The sequence below is a fragment of the Oncorhynchus keta genome, unplaced genomic scaffold (assembly GCF_023373465.1).
Source record: "Oncorhynchus keta strain PuntledgeMale-10-30-2019 unplaced genomic scaffold, Oket_V2 Un_contig_7827_pilon_pilon, whole genome shotgun sequence".
NCBI lineage: Eukaryota > Metazoa > Chordata > Actinopteri > Salmoniformes > Salmonidae > Oncorhynchus > Oncorhynchus keta.
The window spans coordinates 1-23,467 of record NW_026289698.1 but is presented as its reverse complement, the minus strand read 5'-3'; the positions used below and the strand labels follow the sequence as shown (position 1 = coordinate 23,467).

Below are 23,467 nucleotides of genomic sequence, written 5' to 3'. Positions count from 1 at the left end.
GCCATATTCCCAGTCACCTTAGCCATGGTTAAATGCAGTGGTTCGTGCTTTCAGTTGTCCATGCTGCCATTGATCCATGGTTTCTGGTTTGGGTTTAATAGTCGGTGGGCACAATCTCCTATACATGTCCTGATAAACTCAGTCACCGTATTCGTCGATATTATTCCCAGAGGCTACTCAGAACATATCCCCCGTCTGCGGAATAAAAACAATCTTGAAGCATCGATTCTGATTGGTCAGACCAGCTTCGAATAGTCCGTAGCCCGGGTACTTCCGGTTTGAATTTCTGCCTATAGGAAGGGAGGAGCAAAATGGAGTCAGATTTTCTGAAGGGAGGGCCTTGTAGGCATTTCAATAAGATGAGTAGCAGTGGACCCATGCTCTCAGAGCGAGTGCTAAATTCAATGTGTTTGTAGAACTTCAGTAGCGTTTTGCTCAGATTAGCTTTGTTAAAATCCCCAGCTACAATAAATGCCGCCTCAGGATGTGTGGTTTGCATAGTCAAGTGTAATTCCTTGAGGGCAGTCATGCTATCGGCTTGAGGGGGGAATATACACGGCTGTGACTATAACCGAAGATAATTCTCTTGGGAGGTAATACGTTCAGCATTTGATTGCGAGGTATTCTAGGTCGGGTGAACAAAAGGACTTTAAGTTCCTGTATGTTACACCATGAGTAGTTAAATCATGAAACATACACCCTGGCCCTTCTTCCCAGAGAGATCTTTATTCCTGTGTGTGCGATGAACTGAGAACCCAACTGGCTGTACGGACAGTATATCCCGAGAGAGCCATGTTTCCGTGAAACAGAGCATGTTATAATCCCTGATGTCTCTCTGGAAGGAGATCCTTGCCCTGAGTTCATCAACTTTATTATCCATAGACTGAACATTAGCGAGTAACATATTCTGAAGCGGTGGGTGAAGTGAGCGCCTCATGAGTCGGAATAGGAGTCCACTCCGAATACCTCTTCTCCTCCAGCAGTGTTTTGGATCAGTCTCTGGCATCAGTTCAAATGCCCTGGAGGGTACAAACAACGGATCCAATTGGGGAAAGTCTTATTCCTGGTGGTAATTCTGGTGAGTTACTGCTGCTCTGATATCCAGAAGTTACTTCCAGTTGTATGAAATAACACAACTCATTTCTGGGCTAATAATGTAAGAAATAAAAAAATAAAAACACTGCAAAGGTGCTTAAGAGCTAGAAGCAGAGCTGCCCCATCTGTCGGCTCCATCTTTCCCTGCTGAAGCTAAATGGGTTGAGGCTGGTGACTAAATAGGTTGAAGATGCTTTGAGTAAATGGGTTGAGGCTGGTGACTAAATAGGTTGAAGATGCTTTGAGTAAATGGGTTGAGGCTGGTGACTAAATAGGTTGAAGATGCTTTGAGTAAATGGGTTGAGGCTGGTGACTAAATAGGTTGAAGATGCTTTGAGTAAATGGGTTGAGGCTGGTGAATAAATAGACATGTTTTCCCAGTCGTGAGAATCCATAGATTAGGACCTAATGATTTTCTTTCAATTGACCGATGTCCTTATATGAACTGTAAATCTTAGAAATGTTTGCATGTTGTGTTTCTATTTTTGTTCAGTCTAACACGCGTTTGCTACAGTATGTATGGAGAAAGACAAAAACATCTGAGTCAGTGAGCAGATTTTGGAACCATTGTCATCTTCATGACACAACCTCTATAGCTGAAACATCCAGGCCTTTTACCCAGTATGAAATCATAAAGATGTCTGGCCAAGCCAGAGGATAAGGACCATAATAACAAAGACACAGGGCTGGTCTTGTTCTTCTTCAGTGGTATTGTGGAGATAATAAGGAGAGCTGGAACAAAATGAAAGTCCTGCTAATAACGAAAGAACCCGTCCCAGTGTTTTAGCATTTCAGTGCTCTGTTTTGGTGGAACACAGCACCATATTGGGAAATCTGCCAGGTTTATCTGTTTCTCCACAGAGGCCCACGTGGGGAACTAACATGTTGCTCTAACTACACAACACCACACCCCCAGGTACTTTCCAAGGCAGCCTGTGTCCAACTATCCTCTTTTTCAGAGGTTGACTGCAGGAGTTCTCTCTGGAATAAGAGTAAAGCCGAGCCGGCCCCTCTGTCAGCCCTGTGACACAACAGGTCAACAGTACCACGGTTCCCAGAAATGAGTCAACATCAAGAAACAAACGTTTCCAATAACATATTCTCCTGGGTGACTCTGAAACCCCAATAAAGCTCCAGAGAACACGAAATCTCACAACATGAAATGAATAGTAGAAAGCTTTCTATAAAAGCACTGAGAGAAGACTGTGGTTCAAAAAGACTAATATCAGGGCTGTTCTTTAACTCTTACGCCTCACAGATGGTCCTGGTTAGAAGGCAAATACAGTCTCCATTCAGTTTTATATTTCATGCTTCTCTGATGTGCAATAAACCTAAAACACACTAACTCAATATGAACTGCTGTTAGAAATTGTATCGCAACACATTCAGGAAATCAGTTGTTATAAAACTAGTCACTCATTGGTTCATATTTTTTCCCGAAGTATATAAAAACAATCTCAAGGTCCGTCTTAGGTCATCTTAACAATACAGCTGTGTTCTCCACCGAGGACAGTCTTAACAATACAGCTATGTTCTCCACCGAGGACAGTCTTAACAATACAGCTGTGTTCTCCACCGAGGACAGTCTTAACAATACAGCTGTGTTCTCCACCGAGGACAGTCTTAACAATACAGCTGTGTTCTCCACCGAGGACAGTCTTAACAATACAGCTGTGTTCTCCACCGAGGACAGTCTTAACAATACAGCTGTGTTCTCCACCGAGGACAGTCTTAACAATACAGCTGTGTTCTCCACCGAGGACAGTCTTAACAATACAGCTGTGTTCTCCACCGAGGACAGTCTTAACAATACAGCTGTGTTCTCCACCAAGGACAGTCTTAACAATACAGCTATGTTCTCCACCAAGGACAGTCTTAACAATACAGCTGTGTTCCCCACCGAGGACAGTCTTAACAATACAGCTGTGTTCTCCACCGAGGACATTCTTAACAATACAGCTGTGTTCTCCACCGAGGACAGTCTTAACAATACAGCTGTGTTCCCCACCGAGGACAGTCTTAGCTGTATTGTTATGTTCTCCACCGAGGACAGTCTTAACAATACAGCTATGTTCTCCACCGAGGACAGAGCCATCACAGGCTATTAAAACCCACCTCTGTTCTTCTCTGTTCTCTTAGCTCCAGGCTGAGTAGCGGAGTTATTTAACCATTCTTTCCTGATACTCACTGGTGCACAAAGTCTGACTGTCTGGAGAATAACTCTGGAGAATGAGCTGTACAATACTGGCATAATTTCAAGCGCTAAGTTCTCAGACTATCGCCACTCCATCTTGAAACAGTCCCTCCAACAGAGGAATCAGGTAACAGAAGAATCACTGAGGTACTGTTCACTCAGGTAGAATATCCTGTAGTCAAACATTTATTGTCCCACTTTTCTTAGTCCCACTGTGTCTCTACTAAACAGTACTAGCAACATAATGTTAAGTGATGTAAACTCAACCACTGTCTTAGGCAATACTGTTTTGGCTCTTAAATTATTTGCTCATTGGAGAAAACAAAAAAAAGTTGTACTAATGGGATATTAATGACTGAAAACTTAGTATGTACTTTAAAAATGGTCTTTCTCTAAGATGTCAGGTTGGCTGGACAACCTATAGTCTGTGCTCATGGCCCCAGGCCTAACAGTCTAGGGCACAGCGTTGGGACTGGGGGGCTAGGGCACAGCGTTGGGACTGGGGGGCTAGGGCACAGCGTTGGGACTGGGGGGCTAGGGCACAGCGTTGGGACTGGGGGCTAGGGCACAGCGTTGGGACTGGGGGCTAGGGCACAGCGTTGGGACTGGGGGCACAGCGTTGGGACTGGGGGCACAGCGTTGGGACTGGGGGCACAGCGTTGGGACTGGGGGCTAGGGCACAGCGTTGGGACTGGGGGCTAGGGCACAGCGTTGGGACTGGGGGCTAGGGCACAGCGTTGGGACTGAGGGCACAGCGTTGGGACTGAGGGCACAGCGTTGGGACTGGGGGCTAGGGCACAGCGTTGGGACTGGGGGCTAGGGCACAGCGTTGGGACAGGGGGCTAGGGCACAGCGTTGGGACAGGGGGCTAGGGGCACAGCATTTATTGGGACAGGGGGCTAGGGCACAGCGTTGGGACTGGGGGCTAGGGCACAGCGTTGGGACTGGGGGCTAGGGCACAGCGTTGGGACTGGGGGCTAGGGCACAGCGTTGGGACTGGGGGCTAGGGCACAGCGTTGGGACTGGGGGCTAGGGCACAGCGTTGGGACTGGGGGCTGGGCACAGCGTTGGGACTGGGGGCTAGGGCACAGCGTTGGGACTGGGGGGCTAGGGCACAGCGTTGGGACTGGGGGGCTAGGGCACAGCGTTGGGACTGGGGGGCTAGGGCACAGCGTTGGGACTGGGGGGCTAGGGCACAGCGTTGGGACTGGGGGCTAGGGCACAGCGTTGGGACTGGGGGGCTAGGGCACAGCGTTGGGACTGGGGGGCTAGGGCACAGCGTTGGGACTGGGGGGCTAGGGCACAGCGTTGGGACAGGGGGGCTAGCGCTGGGACAGGATTCTGTAGCAGTCGGACGTGCGTTCTCTTGTCCCGTGAAATTGGTAAATAATCATTTCTCTTTTTTTTTCAAATACATTATAAACTCACTTTTCATCTACTATCCTGCAACCCGCCTCACCCAATGTGGTACGGAGCAGCTATTTTTATACTTTAGAACCGGAACCCCCATCAGAACCTAGCCAGCTAACTAGCTAACTAGCCACTGCTTGCGGTCTTCACCATTAACTCTGACACCAGCCAGCCTCAGCTCGGTCAATAGCTGCCAGTCTGCACAGCGCAACATCAACCCAAATCCATAACCATGGGCACCCTCAGATATCCTCCTGAACAACTTGCCTTCTAAATACACCTCTGCTGTCTTCAACCAGGATCTCATGATCACTGCCTCATTGCCTGCGTCTGTGATCAAATGACCACCCCTCATTACTGTCATACTCTCCCTAAAACACTTCAGCGAGCAGGCATTTCTAATCGACCTGGCCCGGATATTCTGGAAGGATATTGACCTCTTCCCGTAGAGTAGAGGAAGTAGAGGATGCCTGGTTGATCTTCAAAAGTGCTTTCCTCGCCATCTTAAATATGCATGCCCCATTCAAAAAATGTAGAACTAAGAACAGATATAGCCCTTGGTTCACCCCAGGCTTGACTGCCCTTGACCAGCACAAAAATATCCTGTGGCGTTCTGCATTAGCATCGAATAGCCCCCACGATATGCAACTTTTCAGGGAAGGCAGGAACCAATATACACAGTTAGTTAGGAAAGGCAAGCTTTTTCAAACAGACATTTGCCTCCTGTAGCACTAATTCCACAAAGTTTTGGGACACTAAAGTCCATGGAGAATAAGAGCACCTCCTCCCAGCTGCCCACTGCACTGAGGCTAGGAAACACTGTCACCACAGATAAATCTACGATAATCAAGCATTTCAATAAGCATTTCTCTACGGCTGGCCATGCTTTACTCCTGGCTACCCCAACCCCAGCTCTGCATCCCCCACAGCAACTGGCCCAGCCCCCCCAAACCACCCAAATCCAGACAGCTGATGTTCTAAAAGAGATGCAAAATCTGGATCCCTACAAATCAGCTGGGCTCGACAATCTGGACCCTCTCTTTCTAAAATTATCAACCGAAATTGTTGCAACCCCTATTAATAGCCTGTTCAACCTCTTTTGTATTGTCTGAGATCCCCAAAGATTGGAAAGCTGCCGCGGTCATCCCCCTCTTCAAAGGGGGTGACACATTAGACCCAAACTGTTACAGACCTACAGTTGAAGTCAGAAGTTTACATAAACGAGTTTTAATAACGCCAACCCAAGTGTATCAACCACTCCACAAATTTCTTGTTAACAAAATATAGTTTTGGCAAGTCGGTTGGGACATCTACTTTGTGTATGACAAGTCATTTTCCAGCAATTGTTTACAGACAGATTATTTCACTAACAGTGAATTATATCACAATGTGCCTTTAAAACAGCTTGGAAAATGCCAGAAAATTATGTCATGGCTTTAGCAGCTTCTGATAGGCTAATTTACATGATTTGAGTCAATTGCAGGTGTACCTATGGATGTATTTCAAGGCCTACCTTCAAACTCAGTGCTTCATGGGAAAGTCAAAAGAAAATCAGCCAAGACCTCAGAAAAAAATATTGTATACTTCCACAAGTCTGGTTCATCCTTGGGAGCAATTTACAAACGCCTGAAGGTTCCACATTCATCTGTACAAACAATAGTACGCAAGTATAAACCCCATGGGACCACACAGCTGTCATACCGCTCAGGAAGGAGACGACTTCTGTATCCTAGAGATGAACGTATTTTGGTGCTAAAAGTGCAAATCAATCCCAGAACAACAGCAAAGGACCCTGTGAAGATGCTGGAGGAAACAGGTCCAAAAAAGTATCTAGATCCACAGTAAAATCAAGTCCTATAGCGACAGAACCTGAAAGGCCGCTCAGCAAGGAAGAAGCCACTGCTCAAAAACCTACATAAAAACGCCCGACTACGGTTTGCAATTGCACATGGGGACAAAGATTGTACTTTTGGAGAAATGTCCTCTGGTCTGATGAAACAAAAATAGAACTGTTTGGCCATAATGACCATCGTTATGTTTGGAGGAAAAGAGGGAGGCTTGCTAGCCGAATAACACCATCCAAACCGTGAAGCACGGGGGTGGCAGCATCATGTTGTGGGGGGTGCTTTGCGGCAGGAGGGACTGGTGCACTTCACAAAATAGATGGCATCGTGAGGAAGGGAAAATTATGTGGATATATTGAAGCAACAACTGAAGACATCAGTCAGGAAGTTAAAGCTTGGTCGCAAATGGTTCTTCCAAATGGACAATGACCCAAAGCATACTTCCAAAATTGTGGCAAAATGGCTTAAGGACAACAAAGCCAAGGTATTGGAGTGGCCATCACAAAGCCCTGGGCAAAAAAGAAAAATTGTGGGCAAAACTGAAAAGGCGTGTGCGAGCAAGGAGGCCTACAAACCTGACTCAGTTACACCAGCTTAGTCAGGAGGAATGGGCCAAAATTCACCCAACTTATTGTGGGAAGCTTGTGGAAGGCTACCTGAAATGTTTGACCCAAGTTAAACAGTTTAAAGGCAATGCTACCAAATACTAATTGAGTGTATGTAAACTTCTGACCCACTGGGAATGTGTTGAAAGAAATAAAAGCTGAAATAAATCATTGTAATATTATTCTGACATTTCACATTCTTAAAATGAAGTGGTGATCCTAACTGACCTAAGACGGAAATTTTACTAGGCTTAAATGTCATGAATTGTGAAAAACTGAGTTTAAATGTATTTGGCTAAGGTGTATGTAATCTTCCGACTTCAACTGTATATCCATCCTGCCCTGCCTAAAATCTTCGAAAGCCAAGTTAACAAACAAACTGGTTCACTAACTATTCAGAGTTCAGTGTGTCAAATCGGAGGGCATGCTTTCCAGACCTCTGGCAGTCTATGGGGGTGCCACAGGGTTCAATTCTCGGGCCAACTCTCTTCTATGTAAATGTATCAATGATGTCGCTCTTGCTGCTGGTGATTCTCTGATCCACCTCTACGCAGACGACACCATTCTGTATACTTCTGGCCCTTCTTTGGCCACTGTGTTAACTAACCTCCAAACAAGCTTCAATGCCATACAACACTCCTTCCGTGGCCTCAAACTGCTCTTAAAATGCTAGTACAGCCAAATGCATGCTCTTCAACTGATCGCTGCCCGCACGACTAGCATCACTACTCTGGACGGTTGACGTAAAATATGTGGACAACTACAAATACCTAGGTGTCTGGTTAGACTGTAAACTCTCCTTACAGACTCACATCAAGCATCCCCAATCCAAAATTAAATCTATAATCGGCTTCCTATTTCACAACAAAGTCTCCTTCAATCATGCTGCCAAACATACCTTCGTAAAACTGACCATCCTACCGATCCTTGACTTCGGCGATGTTGTTTACAAAATAGCCCCCAACACTCCACTCAGATGTAGTCTATCACAGTGCCATCCGTTTTGTCACTAAAGCCCTGTATACTATCCACCACTGCGACCTGTATGCTCTCGTTGGCTGGCCCGGACTGACTCCAGGTCATCGATAAGGCTATGCTAGGTAAAGCCCCGCCTTAGATCACTGGTCACCACAGCAACACCCACCCGTAGCCCACGCTTCAGCAGGTATATTTCACTGGTCATCCCCAAAGCCAACACCTCGTTTGGCCACCTTTCCTTCCAGTTCTCTGCTGCCAATGACTGGAACGAATTGCAAAATACATTTTTTTTAAATGTACCTCACTGGAGCTGGAGTCTTGAATCTCCCTCTAACTTTAAGCATCAGCTGTCAGAGTAGCTCACTGATCACTGTACCTGTACACAGCCCATCTGTAAATAGCACACCCAACTACCTCGGCCCCATATTGTCATTTATTTTTTGCTCCCCAGAATCTCTACTTGCACATCATGTGCACATCTATCACTCCAGTGTTAATTCTAAATTGTAAATATTTCACCTCTATGGCCTATGTATTGCCTTACCTCCCTAATCTTACTACATTTGCACACACTGTCTTTAGACCTTTTCTATTGTGTTATTGACTATACTTTTGTTTATCCCAAGTGTAACTCTGTTGTTTTTGTCGCAGTGCTTTCCATTCTTGGCCAGGTCGCAGTTGTAAATGAGAACTTGTTCAACTGGCCTACCTGGTTAAATAAAAGTGTAACAAAAAAGATGTGTTGTATGTCAATGTGTGTGAGTGTCAATGTAGTGGTGTGTGTATGTAAAAATATATTTTTTCCACACACAAAGTTTTAGGTCACTTAAAAATGTCAGTGTTTTTGAAAGAAAGGCAAATTTTTTGTCCATTAAAATATCATCAAATTGATCAGAAATACAGTGTAGACATTGTTAATGTTGTAAATGACTATTGTTGCTGGAAACAGCTGATTTTTTTAAATGGAATATCTACATAGACGTACAGAGGCCCATTATCAGAAACCATCACTCCTGTGTTCCAATGGCACGTTGTGTTAGCTAATCCAAGTTTATCATTTTGAAAGGCCAATTGATCATTAGAAAACCCTTTTGCAATTATGCTAGCACAGCTGAAAACTGTTGTTCTGATTAAAGAAGCAATAAAACTGTCCTTTAGACTAGTTGAGTATCTGGAGCATCAGCATTTGTGGGTTCGATTACAGGCTCAAAATGGCTAGAATCAAATAACTTTCTCCTGAAACTCGTCAGTCTATTCTTGTTCTGAGAAATGAAGGCGATTCCATGCGACAAATTTCCAAGAAATTATAGATCTCGTACAACCTTGTGTACTACTTCCTTCACAGAACAGAGAAAACTGGCTCTAACCAGAATAGAAAGAGTAGTGTGAGGCCCCGGTGCACAACTGAGCAAGAGGACAAGTACATTAGAGTGTCTAGTTTGAGAAAGAGGCTTCACAAGTCCCCAACTGGCAGCTTCATTAAATAGTACCAGCAAAACAGCAGTCTCAACGTCAACAGTTAAAATGCGACCCTGGGATGCTGGCTTTCCAGGCAGAGCTCCTCAAATCCAGTGTCTGTATTATTTTGCCCATCTTAATCTTTTATTGTCCAGTCTGAGATATGGCTCTTTCTTTGCAACTCTGCCTAGAAGGCCAGTTGGTTCTCCAGTACATTGGCCAATAGAACAGAGGGTAGATTATTTACTCTCCTCTGTAGTTTCAGCAGGGTACCCACACATCGGCCTCCATATCACAGTCTCTTCAGGGGATCAGGGCCCAGGTGAGAAGTATATCCTGCACAGCTGAGTCATTGAAGTAGAATTCCTCATCCAAATCATGGTTAGTGATCGCTGTCCTGATGTCCAGAAGCTCTTTTCAGTCATAGGAAACGATGGGTGAAACATTATGGACAAAGAAGTTCAAATCAGCGCAAACAGCACCCCTCCCCAACTAATAATCAACAACCACATAGGTGTTCCAGTCCCCATGGAGACAGAACAAACAGAGCTTAAGTAATAGTTTGGAAGGTCTTCAACATGCATTAGGAACAGTCATGTCTGTTATATACACATGAGGTGTACCATAACCTGCTGGACAAAACATTTTCATTTGTCAATTGATTTGCTACAGATTGTGTCCTGAAAATATACACCAGGTTCTAGGAGGAGAGGACCATGCAGTAGCACTTGCTCTGCTCACCCGTCTGCCAGGAGCCTCAGGAATGTAGCAGTAATGACTAACATGTCCTCCAGCTAAACCCTTACACATATAAACAAAACACTTTCATAAACAAGCCCTGCCACCTCGCCAACCTCTCTACTCTTCCCCTCCCATGTGGGGAGTATTTTTTATTTATTTGACCTTTATTTTACTAGGCAAGTCAGTTAAGAACAAATTCTTATTTTCAATGACGGCCTAGGAACTGCCTGTTAACTTCCTGTTCAGGGGCAGAACGACAGCTCGGGATTTGAACTTGCAACCTTCCGGTTACTAGTCCAACGCTCTAACCACTAGGCTACCCTGGGGTACCGCATCATCCCAGAGGAGCAGGCAGTGTCAGGGTTACGGAGGCAGGATGGGTCAGGGTTAGGGAGGCAGGATGGGTCAGGGTTAGGGAGGCAGGGTGGGTCAGGGAGGCAGGGTGGGTCAGGGTTAGGCAGGCAGGATGGGTCAGGGTTAGGCAGGCAGGATGGGTCAGGGTTAGGGAGGCAGGATGGGTCAGGGTTAGGCAGGCAGGGTGGGTCAGGGTTAGGCAGGCAGGATGGGTCAGGGTTAGGGAGGCAGGGGAACAGTTATGGTCAGGGAGGCAGGATGGGTCAGGGTTACGGAGGCAGGGTGGGTCAGGGTTAGGGAGGCAGGGGAACAGTTATGGTCAGGGTTAGGGAGGCAGGATGGGTCAGGGTTAGGCAGGCAGGATGGGTCAGGGTTAGGGAGGCAGGGTGGGTCAGGGTTAGGGAGGCAGGATGGGTCAGGGTTAGGCAGGCAGGGTGGGTCAGGGTTAGGCAGGCAGGGTGGGTCAGGGTTAGGCAGGCAGGGTGGGTCAGGGTTAGGCAGGCAGGGTGGGTCAGGGTTAGGCAGGCAGGATGGGTCAGGGTTAGGGAGGCAGGATGGGTCAGGGTTAGGGAGGCAGGATGGGTCAGGGTTAGGCAGGCAGGGTGGGTCAGGGTTAGGCAGGCAGGGTGGGTCAGGGTTAGGCAGGCAGGGTGGGTCAGGGTTAGGCAGGCAGGGTGGGTCAGGGTTAGGCAGGCAGGGTGGGTCAGGGTTAGGCAGGCAGGGTGGGTCAGGGTTAGGGAGGCAGGGATAGGCAGGCAGTGTGGGTCAGGGTTAGGCAGGCAGTGTGGGTCAGGGTTAGGCAGGCAGTGTGGGTCAGGGTTAGGCAGGCAGTGTGGGTCAGGGTTAGGCAGGCAGGGTGGGTCAGGGTTAGGCAGGCAGTGTGGGTCAGGGTTAGGGAGGCAGGGGAACAGGATGGAGCAGGTAGGCTCCAAATAACTGAACACAGTATACTGTAGGTCTTGTATAATTATAGCACCTGCTCCCCCGGCCCTACTGCCCCACTGCTCCCCTGCTCCCCCGGCCCTACTGCTCCCCTGCCCTACTGCTCCCCTGCCCTACTGCTCCCCTGCCCTACTGCTCCCCTGCCCCCTGCCCTACTGCCCCCTGCTCCCCTGCTCCCCGGCCCCCCTGCCCCCTGATCCCCGGCCCCCTGCCCATCTGCTGCCCTGAATTCCTCTGTTGATCCTACAGATATTGTCTGCAGTAATCATGTGCCTATGAACCAGAGTTACACTGTTAGCACTGAGGCGGTGTGCACTAGTAGGAAGACCACTGTGTGCAGCTCACACTGCACTAACAGCTCACCCTGCACTAACAGCTCACCCTGCACTAACAGCTCACCCTGCACTAACAGCTCACCCTGCACTAACAGCTCAAACATAAAGATCACTTTCATGTATACCTCTAATAAGCCTCCCAGTACAGCTGGGTGATATGGTCTAAAATCAGATCTCCATTTGTTTTTGTTTTTTGACTTGTGGGCGATTCACAATATATCTAAAAAAAAAATTATGTTCTCTCTAAATAAGCTTTGTACAATTAAAAGATCAAATACGCTGCATTTCAAACAGTTACGCTACATTTCAAACAGTTACGCTGCATTTCAAACAGTTACGCTGCATTTCAAACAGTTACGCTGCATTTCAAACAGTTACAAACAGTTACGCTGCATTTCAAACAGTTACGCTGCATTTCAAACAGTTACGCTGCATTTCAAACAGTTACGCTGCATTTCAAACAGTTACGCTGCATTTCAAACAGTTACGCTGCATTTCAAACAGTTACGCTGCATTTCAGACAGTTACGCTGCATTTCAGACAGTTACGCTGCATTTCAGACAGTTACGCTGCATTTCAGAAGTTACGCTGCATTTCAGACAGTTACGCTGCATTTCAGACAGTTACGCTGCATTTCAGACAGTTACGCTGCATTTCAAACAGTTACGCTGCATTTCAAACAGTTACAAACAGTTACGCTGCATTTCAAACAGTTACGCTGCATTTCAAACAGTTACGCTGCATTTCAAACAGTTGCGCTGCATTTCAAACAGTTGCGCTGCATTTCAAACAGTTGCGCTGCATTTCAAACAGTTGCGCTGCATTTCAAACAGTTGCGCTGCATTTCAAACAGTTGCGCTGCATTTCAAACAGTTGCGCTGCATTTCAAACAGTTGCGCTGCATTTCAAACAGTTGCGCTGCATTTCAAACAGTTGCGCTGCATTTCAAACAGTTGCGCTGCATTTCAAACAGTTACGCTGCATTTCAGACAGTTACGCTGCATTTCAGACAGTTACGCTGCATTTCAAACAGTTACGCTGCATTTCAAACAGTTACGCTGCATTTCAAACAGTTACGCTGCATTTCAAACAGTTACGCTGCATTTCAAACAGTTACGCTGCATTTCAAACAGTTACGCTGCATTTCAAACAGTTACGCTGCATTTCAAACAGTTACGCTGCATTTCAAACAGTTACGCTGCATTTCAAACAGTTACGCTGCATTTCAAACAGTTACGCTGCATTTCAAACAGTTACGCTGCATTTCAAACAGTTACGCTGCATTTCAAACAGTTACGCTGCATTTCAAACAGTTACGCTGCATTTCAAACAGTTACGCTGCATTTCAAACAGTTACGCTGCATTTCAAACAGTTACGCTGCATTTCAAACAGTTACGCTGCATTTCAAACAGTTACGCTGCATTTCAAACAGTTACGCTGCATTTCAAACAGTTACGCTGCATTTCAAACAGTTACACTGCATTTCAAACAGTTACACTGCATTTCAAACAGTTACACTGCATTTCAAACAGTTACACTGCATTTCAAACAGTTACACTGCATTTCAAACAGTTACACTGCATTTCAAACAGTTAGCAATAATCTAATGAATTCCGGGTTTGTAAAATTATACGTTGGCTAAATATAAGCCTTCAACAACCATTAACCTTAATTAATTTTATAAAAATAGTTTAACATGCTTTTTTGGGAGTAATCACTGATTAGCCTATGAAAATAACCTTTGTTACAAATGTAACTAGAACCATGCATACTGCACATTCACTAATAATGACAACCGTATTGTAGCAGGCAATAGAACATGAACACAGGTCTCAACAGTCGCTCAAGCCCACGTGCTAGTGATTAGCCAGCTAATGTTTATATTTCAAGTTAGAGATAGCAGACTTGGATCGATTTTCTAGTTCCCTTCATCTAAAATTAGGTTTTGGTTGAAGATCTGCTAATTCAGTATAAAAACAATATGCATAAAGTAGAGAAAATTATACAATTTTGGCTCCAGAGCACACGGGACCTCAGACTAGTGCGAAGGTTGACCTTCCAATGGGACACAGACCCTAAGCACACAGCCTAAACAAGGCAGGAGTGGCTTCGGGACAAGTCTCTGAATGTCCTTGAGTGGCCAAGCCAGAGCCTGGACTTGAACCTGATCGAACATCTCTGGAGAGACCTGAAAATAGCTGTGCAGTAACGCTCCCCATCCAACCTGACAGAGCTTGAGAGGATCTGCAGAGAAGAATGGGAGAAACTCCCCAAATACAGGTGTGCCAACCTTGTAGCGTCATACCCAAGAAGACTCAAGGCTGTGATCGCTGCCAAAAGGTTCTTCAACAATGTACTGATTAAAGGGTCTGAATACTTATGTAAAGGTGGTATTTCGGCTTTTATATATATATAAATAAAAGCCGAAATACCACATTTACATAAGTATTCAGACCCTTTAATCATATATATATACACACACACTTGCTAAAATTTCTAAAAAGCTTGGGCCCTGACAGACCTGGGCCCTGACAGTAAATCTCTAAGACAAAAATAATGGTGTTCCATAAAAGGGTAGCTGCCAAGACAACAAATACAAATTCCACCTGGACACCGTTGCCCTAGAGCACACAACAAACTATACATACCTCGGCCTAAACATCAGCGCCACAGGTAACTTCCACAAAGCTGTGAACCATCTGAGAGACAAGGCAAGAAGGGCCTCCTATGCCATCAAACGGAACATAAAATTAAACATACCAATTAGGATCTGGTCAAAAAAAAATCCTTGAATCAGTTATAGAACCCATTGCCCTTTATGGTTGTGAGGTCTGGGGTCCGCTCACCAAATGAGAAACACCAAATAGAGACTCTGCTGAATGCTGCAAAAATATCCTCCATGTACAACGTAGAACACCAGATAATGCAGAGCAGAATTAGGCCGATACCCACTAATTATCAACATCCAGAAGAGAGCAGTTAAATTCTACAACCACCTAAAAAGGAAGTGATTCCCAAACCTTCCATAACAAAGCCATCACCAGCAGAGAGATGAACCTGGAGAAGAGTCCCCTAAGCAAGCTGGTCCTGAGGCTCTGAACACAAACAGACCCCACAGAGCCCCAGGATAGCAACACAATTAGACTCATGAGAAAACAAAACGATAATTACTCTGACACATTGGAAAGAATTTACCAAAGAAACAGAGCAAACTAGAATGCCATTTGGCCCTAAACAGAGAGTACACAGTGGCAGAATACCTGACCACTGTGACTGACCCAAAATTAAGGGAAGCTTTGACTATGTACATACCCGTTGAGCATGGACTATTGAGAGAGGCCATCGTAGGTAGACCTGGCCTCACTGCCAATCCTGAACCATTAAAGCTACAAGTGTCAGTGTTCAATGTCTACAAAACAACAGAACAGATTAACCGGAATGACATTTACTAATATATATAATATAATATATATAAATATAAATAAATATATATAAATATATGGTTAGTTGAGGTAATGTACATGTAGGTAGACTTATTAAAGTGACTATGCAAATTGTCTGGGTAGCCATTTTAAAAGCTGTTCAGGTCTGGAACCTGGAATTAGCACTCCGGTACCGCTTGCCGTGCAGTAGCAGAGAGAACAGTCTATGACTAGGGTGGCTGGAGTCTTTGACCATTTTTAGGGCCTTCCTCTGACATCGCCTGGTATAGAGGTCCTGGATGGCAGGAAGCTTGGCCCCAGTGATGTACTGGGCCGCACACACTACCTCTGTAGCGCCTTGCGGTCGGAGGCCAAGCAGTGCCATACCAGGCAGTGATGCAACCATGCTCTCGATGGTGCAGCTGTAGAACTTTGAGGATCTGAGGACCCATGCCAAATCTTTTCAGTCTCCCGAGGGGGATAGGCTTTGTTGTGACCTCTTCACCACTATCTTGGAGTGCAAGGACAAAGTTAGATAGATTGTTGGTGATGGGACAACAAGGAACATGAAGCTCTCAACCTGCTCCACTACAGCCCCGTCGATGAGAATGGGGGCGTGCTCGGTCCTCCTTTTCCTGCAGTCCACAATAATCTCGTCTTGATCACGTTGAGGGACAGGTTGTTATTCTGGCACCACATGGCCAGGTCTCCGACCTCCTCCCTATAGGCTTTCTCGTAGTCGTCTGTGATCAGGCCTACCACTGTTGTGTCATCTGCAGACGTAATGGTGTTGGAGTCGTCATAGCTAAACAACCCAGCATTAAAATACCCCAACCTTGATCTTTTTAATAAAATCATGACCTTACTACATCCAAGCAGTTGGGTCATCCAAACAACAGATTTTTTTGAGTGTAGAAATTAAAATAGCAAGCCAACAGCATCATGCTGTGCCAGTATCAGGGAAATGATTGGTTACGCCCTCACACCCCTTATTTTCCATCCTGCATTGAAATGTTGATGAGGTCTGAAAAAAAAATGCAATAGATTGGGACTGAAATCACTGACAAAACAGTGTAATGTACATTTAATCTAATCTTTAATTAAACTGAAAAATACATCTGACACAACAAACAAAAAAGACCCATCTGCTGCTACAGCCCTCTTACCCTCATTATGTTACGATGGACCTAACCCTAATTCAGCCCTCTAACCCTCCACATGGCCTCATTATGTTACCATGGACCTAACCCCAATACAGGACAGCAAACTAACCTCATTGTCGCATTTAGATTGAAAGCATAGTATGTATGGATAGAGCCTGGTTATGAAAACATTGAAATGGCGAGTACACCACGCCAGTTATCCATAAACTGGTGCCATTGCCTAAAATGATGATCACCGCGAAACAGTCAACATGCCAATCTAGCGATCAATTGCACTCAGAATAGAATTGAAAACACATAACAACAGACCATATCCTAGACCCAAGCTTTTAATAAACCAATACAGTCGCAACATGAACATGATGGAACCCACTGTGTCATATTGATTACTATTCCGTATCAATGCTTCAGATTCAATATTTGGAGCACCAATCTGTTTCCCACTGAGTTGTAGCTTTTATTAGAAGACCATGTGCTGGATACGCAGAACCGCAGAGAACACATGGCACGCTGTGGCTAAAAGGAGAAAAGGTTGAGCTGTAGTAGAAAGTGGTGTACTCACGGACTGCCTCCTGCTTGGCGTCTAACCCGGAGATAGACTGCTGAAGTTGACCGACTTTACTCTGCAGTCCCCGGACCCGTTGGTTGGTAAACACGATATCGCTCTCCAGCTCCTGGAAGAGAGAGCAGGCGTGCCGGGCCAGGTCGGAAAGCTGTCGTAGGGTCCGGGACAGAGCCACATTGTTGACCGTACACAGATCCTCGAAAACCAAACTCTCTTCTTTTGGGACTGAATGCCTGCACAGTAACTGGGGTTCCACGATCCGTTTGGCAAATGGCATTTTGACATGGACCCGATTAGAAATCCACAAAAAAATCTGAACCAATAAATTATTTTCCAAACAATAGTTGCCCCCATTAATCCAACTGTCCCTGATTGAGCGGTTCTTCAGGCATCATTTCACTCTCCACAGAATGAGTGGTCGCCTCCCGCTGCTCCTCTGGTCATCAGCTGCCTATCTATCCATAGGTACTGCCTATGTTTTTCAGAGCTTTAAAAGTGAGGCGCTTTTAAAAAAGATCACCTCAAAACCTGGCGCGGATCACTCTAATTTCCCGGATCTGGACTCGGACCGAAGCGCGAAGCTGTCTGTGTCCATGGAGCCTCCATGCGCGCTTCCGAGACTGAGCGCGTGCACTATTACCACAACAGAGGATTCTTGGTGTGGAACAGTTGCTCGATGATAATAATCACTTTGAACGGCTGTATAAGAGACTGATATATAGAGAGTTGTAGTGTCATAAGATGACTGTAGCCTATGTGTTGGAGTGTATTAAACTGTTCTCTGTGTGTAAAAGCATCAGTTACTCTTCCAGGGGCCGACATGAAACAATATATTTATTTAACTAGGCAAGTCAGTTAATGAGGCCGACCCCGGCCAAACCACAACAGTGCTGGGTCAGTTGTGCGACACCCTATGTGACCCCAATCACGGCCAGTTGTGATACAGCCTGGATTCGAATCAGGGTCTGTAATGACACCCTCTAGCACTGAGATGCAGCCCAGCTAGTAATGAGGAATCCGCCCAGAAGCGGGGGCCGGAACTAATTGAATCGGCCCGGAATCGGGTGTCGGACTCAGCCCGGAATCAAAATTAATGACTGCCCAGAGTCGGCCCAAGTACATCGGCCGTTTCAGTCTACCAGAATTTAGCCGACTTTGCTGGCATCTTACCAGAATCCCACCAGAAGCGACCCGATGCTAATTTATATAAATGTATACAGAATTTCCTGATTTAGTCATTTTAAATAATACTATTATACATTTTATACATAAAATTATACCCATCCACAAAAAAAGCATTTTGTGTCGGAGGAAACGCCATACACCTGGTCAGTGTTCATGCGCCTGGCACACCCCAGGAGTCGCTACAGCACCCGCAAATTGTGCGTTCCGGACACGGCTGGCATGGGTCTCGGAAAGGAATCTGTAGCAATGCAGTTTGCACTGCGATGCAGCGTCTTAGACCGCTGCACTACTCAGGAGGTTCCAGCCATAACGTTTTTAATGCCTATCAAATGCCTTGCAACTAGTATCAAAATACTAAAATACTGCACAGGACTCTAAAATAATTTCATTTAAATGTTAATTGTATGTTAATTTGATCATAGAAACAATGAGAAAATATGATTAAAATAAATAATGGAATGTTAATTATATAAAGCAGCCTGTGTAATCATCTGCCAGAGTAGCCCCAAGTAATACATTTGGGCCAGATAATTCACACCAGAATCGGATCTAGCTCAATCCCCACATTTTAGCCATAAGTAATACTGCCGAAGGCGGCCCAGACTCAGGCTACATGACACCGGCCAAGTCTGACTCTCAGCCGGAATCGGCCCAGATCCACTGTGCTAGCTGGGAGTGCCTTGTAGACCACTGCGCTCCAGAGCCACTGTGCTAGCTGGGAGTACCTTAGACCGCTGCGCCCCAGATCCACTGTGCTAGCTGGGAGTGCCTTAGACCGCTGCGCCCCAGATCCACTGTGCTAGCTGGGAGTACCTTAGACCGCTGCGCCCCAGATCCACTGTGCTAGCTGGGAGTGCCTTAGACCGCTGCACCCCAGATCCACTGTGCAAGCTGGGTGTGCCTTAGACCGCTGCGCCCCAGATCCACTGTGCTAGCTGGGTGTGCCTTAGACCGCTGCGCCCCAGATCCACTGTGCTAGCTGGGAGTGCCTTAGACCGCTGCGCCCCAGATCGATCCACTGTGCTAGCTGGGAGTGCCTTAGACCGCTGCGCCCCAGATCCACTGTGCAAGCTGGGAGTGCCTTAGACCGCTGCGCCCCAGATCCACTGTGCAAGCTGGGAGTGCCTTAGACCGCTGCGCCCCAGATCCACTGTGCTAGCTGGGAGTGCCTTAGACCGCTGCGCCCCAGATCCACTGTGCTAGCTGGGAGTGCCTTTAGACCGCTGCGCTCCAGATCCACTGTGCTAGCTGGAAGTGCCTTAGACCGCTGCGCCCCAGATCCACTGTGCTAGCTGGGAGTGCCTTAGACCGCTGCGCCCCAGATCCACTGTGCTAGATGGGAGTGCCTTAGGACCGCTGCGCTCCAGATCCACTGTGCTAGCTGGAAGTGCCTTAGACCGCTGTGCCCCAGATCCACTGTGCTAGCTGGGAGTGCCTTAGACCGCTGCGCTCCAGATCCACTGTGCTAGCTGGGAGTGCCTTAGACCGCTGCGCCCCAGATCCACTGTGCTAGCTGGGAGTGCCTTAGACCGCTGCGCTCCAGATCCACTGTGCTAGCTGGAAGTGCCTTAGACCGCTGTGCCCCAGATCCACTGTGCTAGCTGGGAGTGCCTTAGACCGCTGCGCTCCAGATCCACTGTGCTAGCTGGGAGTGCCTTGACCGCTGCGCTCCAGATCCACTGTGCTAGCTGGGAGTGCCTTAGACCGCTGCGCTCCAGATCCACTGTGCTAGCTGGGAGTGCCTTAGACCGCTGCGCCCCCAGATCCACTGTGCTAGCTGGGAGTGCCTTATACCGCTGCGCTCCAGATCCACTGTGCTAGCTGGGAGTGCCTTATACCGCTGCGCTCCAGATCCACTGTGCTAGCTGGGAGTGCCTTAGACCGCTGCGCCCCAGATCCACTGTGCTAGCTGGGAGTGCCTTAGACCGCTGCGCCCCAGATCCACTGTGCTAGCTGGGAGTGCCTTAGACCGCTGCACCTCTTGGGAGCCCAAAATAATACAATACATGCTGAGCTGTAGTCAATGAACAGCATTCTCACATAGGTGTTCCTTTTGTCCAGGTGTCTCCTGTCTCAGCCTCCAGTATTAATGCTGCAGTAGTTTATGTGTCGGGGGCTAGGGTCAGTCTGTTATATCTGGATTACTTCTTCTGTCTTATCCGGTGTCCTGTGTGAATTTAAGTATGCTCTCTCTACTTCTCTCTTTCTCTCTTTCTTTCTCTCTCTCGGAGGACCTGAGCCCTAGGACCATACCTCAGGACTACCTGGCATGATGACTCCTTGCTGTCCCCAGTCCACCTGGCCGTGCTGCTGCTCCAGTTTCAACTGTTCTGCCTGCGGCTATGTTACCCTGACCTGTTCCCAGACCTGCTGTTTTCAACTCTCTAGAGACAGCAGGAGCGGTAGAATACTCTTAATGATCGGCTATGAAAAGCCAAATGACATTTACTCCTTAGGTGCTGACTTGCTGCACCCTCGACAACTACTGTGATTATTATTATTTGACCATGCTGGTCATTTATGAACATTTGAACATCTTGGCCATGTTCTGTTATAATCTCCACCCGGCACAGCAAGAAGAGTACTGGCCACCCCTCATAGCCTGGTTCCTCTCTAGGTTTCTTCCAAGGTTTTGGCCTTTCTATGGAGTTTATCCTAGCCACCGTGCTTCTACACCTGCATTGCTTGCTGTTTGGGGTTTAGGCTGGGTTTCTGTACAGCACTTTGAGATATCAGCTGATGTAAGGAGGGCTATATAAATACATTTGATTTGTGTAAAAGGGCAGTGTGGAGTGCAATAGAGATTGCATGATCTGTGGATCTGTTTGAGGAGGTATGCAAATTGGTGTGGGTCTAGGGTTTCTGGGATAATGGTGTTGATGTGAGCCATGACAGCCCTTTCAAAGCACTTCATAGCAACAGACGTAAGTGCTACGGGTCCGGTAGCCATTTAGGCAGGATACCTTAGTGTTATTGGGCACAGGGACTATGGTGGTCTGCTTGAAACATGTTGGTATTAAAGACTCAGTCAGGGACAGGTTGAAAATGTCAGTGAAGACACTTGCCAGTTGGTCAGCGCATGCTCCATGTACACGTCCAGGTAATCCGTCTGGCCCTGCTGCCTTGAAAATGTTGATCTGTTTAAAGGCTACGGAGAGCGTGATCACATAGTCATCATGTATGTTTCAGTGTTACTTGCCTTGTCTAGTAGGCTCATGTCACTGGGCAGCTCATGGCTGTGCTTCCCTTTGTACTCTGTAACAGCTGCAAGCCCTGTCACATCTGACGAGCGTTGGAGCCGGCGTAGTATGATTCCATCTTAGTCCTGTATTGACGCTTTGCCTGCTTGATGGTTCGTCGGAGGGCATAGAGGGATTTCTTATAAGCTTCTGGGTTAGAGTCCCGCTCCTTGAAAACTGCAGCTCTACCCTTTAGCTCAGTGCGGCTGTTTCCTGTAATCCATTGCTTCTGGTTGGGGTATGCACATACAGTCACTGTGGGGATGACGTCATCAATGCACTTATTGATGAAGCCAGTGTCGTGTCTTTAGCTATGCCGTTAAGTGATATGACATGCTATTCTATAAAATCCTTTCTCCGTAATTAATATTACCTGATTGAGTTTATCATGTAAATGTAATTAACTAGAGTCGGGGCACCACAAAATAATATTTATAGAGCTGTTATCTTCCGAACTCTCTTAACTTCTCATGAATCTCAAACCCGTATTCAGGAGCGTAACCATAGCCTCAAACTAATTAGCACTTTGCGGACATACATCTTCCTAGAAAATCTTCCTATTCATGAAAATTACAAATGAAATATATTGAGACATAGCTTAGCCTTTTGTTAGTCACACTGTCATCTCAGATTTTCATAATATGCTTTACAGCCAACGCTAGACAAGCATTTGTGTAAGTTTATCATGGCATAATGCTATGCTAGGCTCTGCTACCAGCAGGTAACATTTTCACGAAAATAAGAAAAGCAATCAAATTAAATCATTTACGTTTGAAGAACTTTTGGATGTTTTCACTCAGGAGTCTCCCAGTTAGATAGCAAATGTTCCTTTTTCCAAAAATATCATTTTTGTAGGCGAAATAGCTCCGTTTGTTCTTCAAGTTTGGCTGAGAAATCGACCGGAAAATGCAGTCACTACAACGCCAAACTTTTTTCCAAATTAGCTCCATAATATTGACAGAAACATGGCAAACGTTGTTTAAAATCAATCCTCATGTTTTTCACATATCTATTTGATAAAATATCCACCGAGACAATTGGTTTATCATAATAAGCGGTGGAAAAATGGCTACTTGTGTACTTTACGCAAGATTTTCTGCGGAGCCATCATGTGACCACTTGCTCAATGTGGTCCCTTACGACTATTCTTCAACATAAATGCGTAAAAGACCTCGCAATGCTGTATCAAATCAAATCAAATTTATTTATATAGCCCTTCGTACATCAGCTGATATCTCAAAAGTGCTGTACAGAAACCCAGCCTAAAACCCCAAACAGCAAACAATGCAGGTGTAAAAGCACGGTGGCTAGGAAAAACTCCCTAGAAAGGCCAAAACCTAGGAAGAAACCTAGAGAGGAACCGGGCTATGTGGGGTGGCCAGTCCTCTTCTGGCTGTGCCGGGTAGAGATTATAACAGAACATGACCAAGATGTTCAAATGTTCATAAATGACCAGCATGGTCGAATAATAATAAGGCAGAACAGTTGAAACTGGAGCAGCAGCACAGTCAGGTGGACTGGGGACAGCAAGGAGCCATCATGTCAGGTAGTCCTGGGGCACGGTCCTAGGGCTCAGGTCCTCTGAGAGAGAGAAAGAAAGAGAGAATTAGAGAGAGCATATGTGGGGTGGCCAGTCCTCTTCTGCCAGCCGAATGGAGATTATAACAGAAACGTGGCCAAGATGTTCAAATGTTCATAAATGACCAGCATGGTTGAATAATAGTAAGGCAGAACAGTTGAAACTGGAGCAGCAGCATGGCCAGTGGACTGGGGACAGCAAGGAGTCATCATGTCAGGTAGTCCTGGGACATGGTCCTAGGGCCCAGGCCAAGTTGAAACTGAGCAGCAGCATGCCAGGTGGACTGGGGACAGCAAGGAGTCATCATGTCAGGTAGTCCTGGGGCATGGTCCTAGGGCTCAGGTCCTCCGAGAGAGA

General features: G+C 46.4%; 1 protein-coding gene across 1 annotated transcript in view; it reads right to left on the bottom strand.

Annotated features, from left to right (window-relative positions):
• Nucleotides 1–17,576, bottom strand: part of LOC127926572 (actin remodeling regulator NHS-like) — a 31,172-nt gene extending 13,596 nt beyond the window's left edge. The window contains exon 1 of the mRNA XM_052512008.1: nt 17,105–17,576. Within this exon, the coding sequence (XP_052367968.1) occupies nt 17,105–17,384 (280 nt within the window). The 5' untranslated portion in view covers nt 17,385–17,576. The remainder of the gene's footprint in view (nt 1–17,104) is intronic.
• Nucleotides 17,577–23,467: the final 5,891 nt, after the last annotated feature.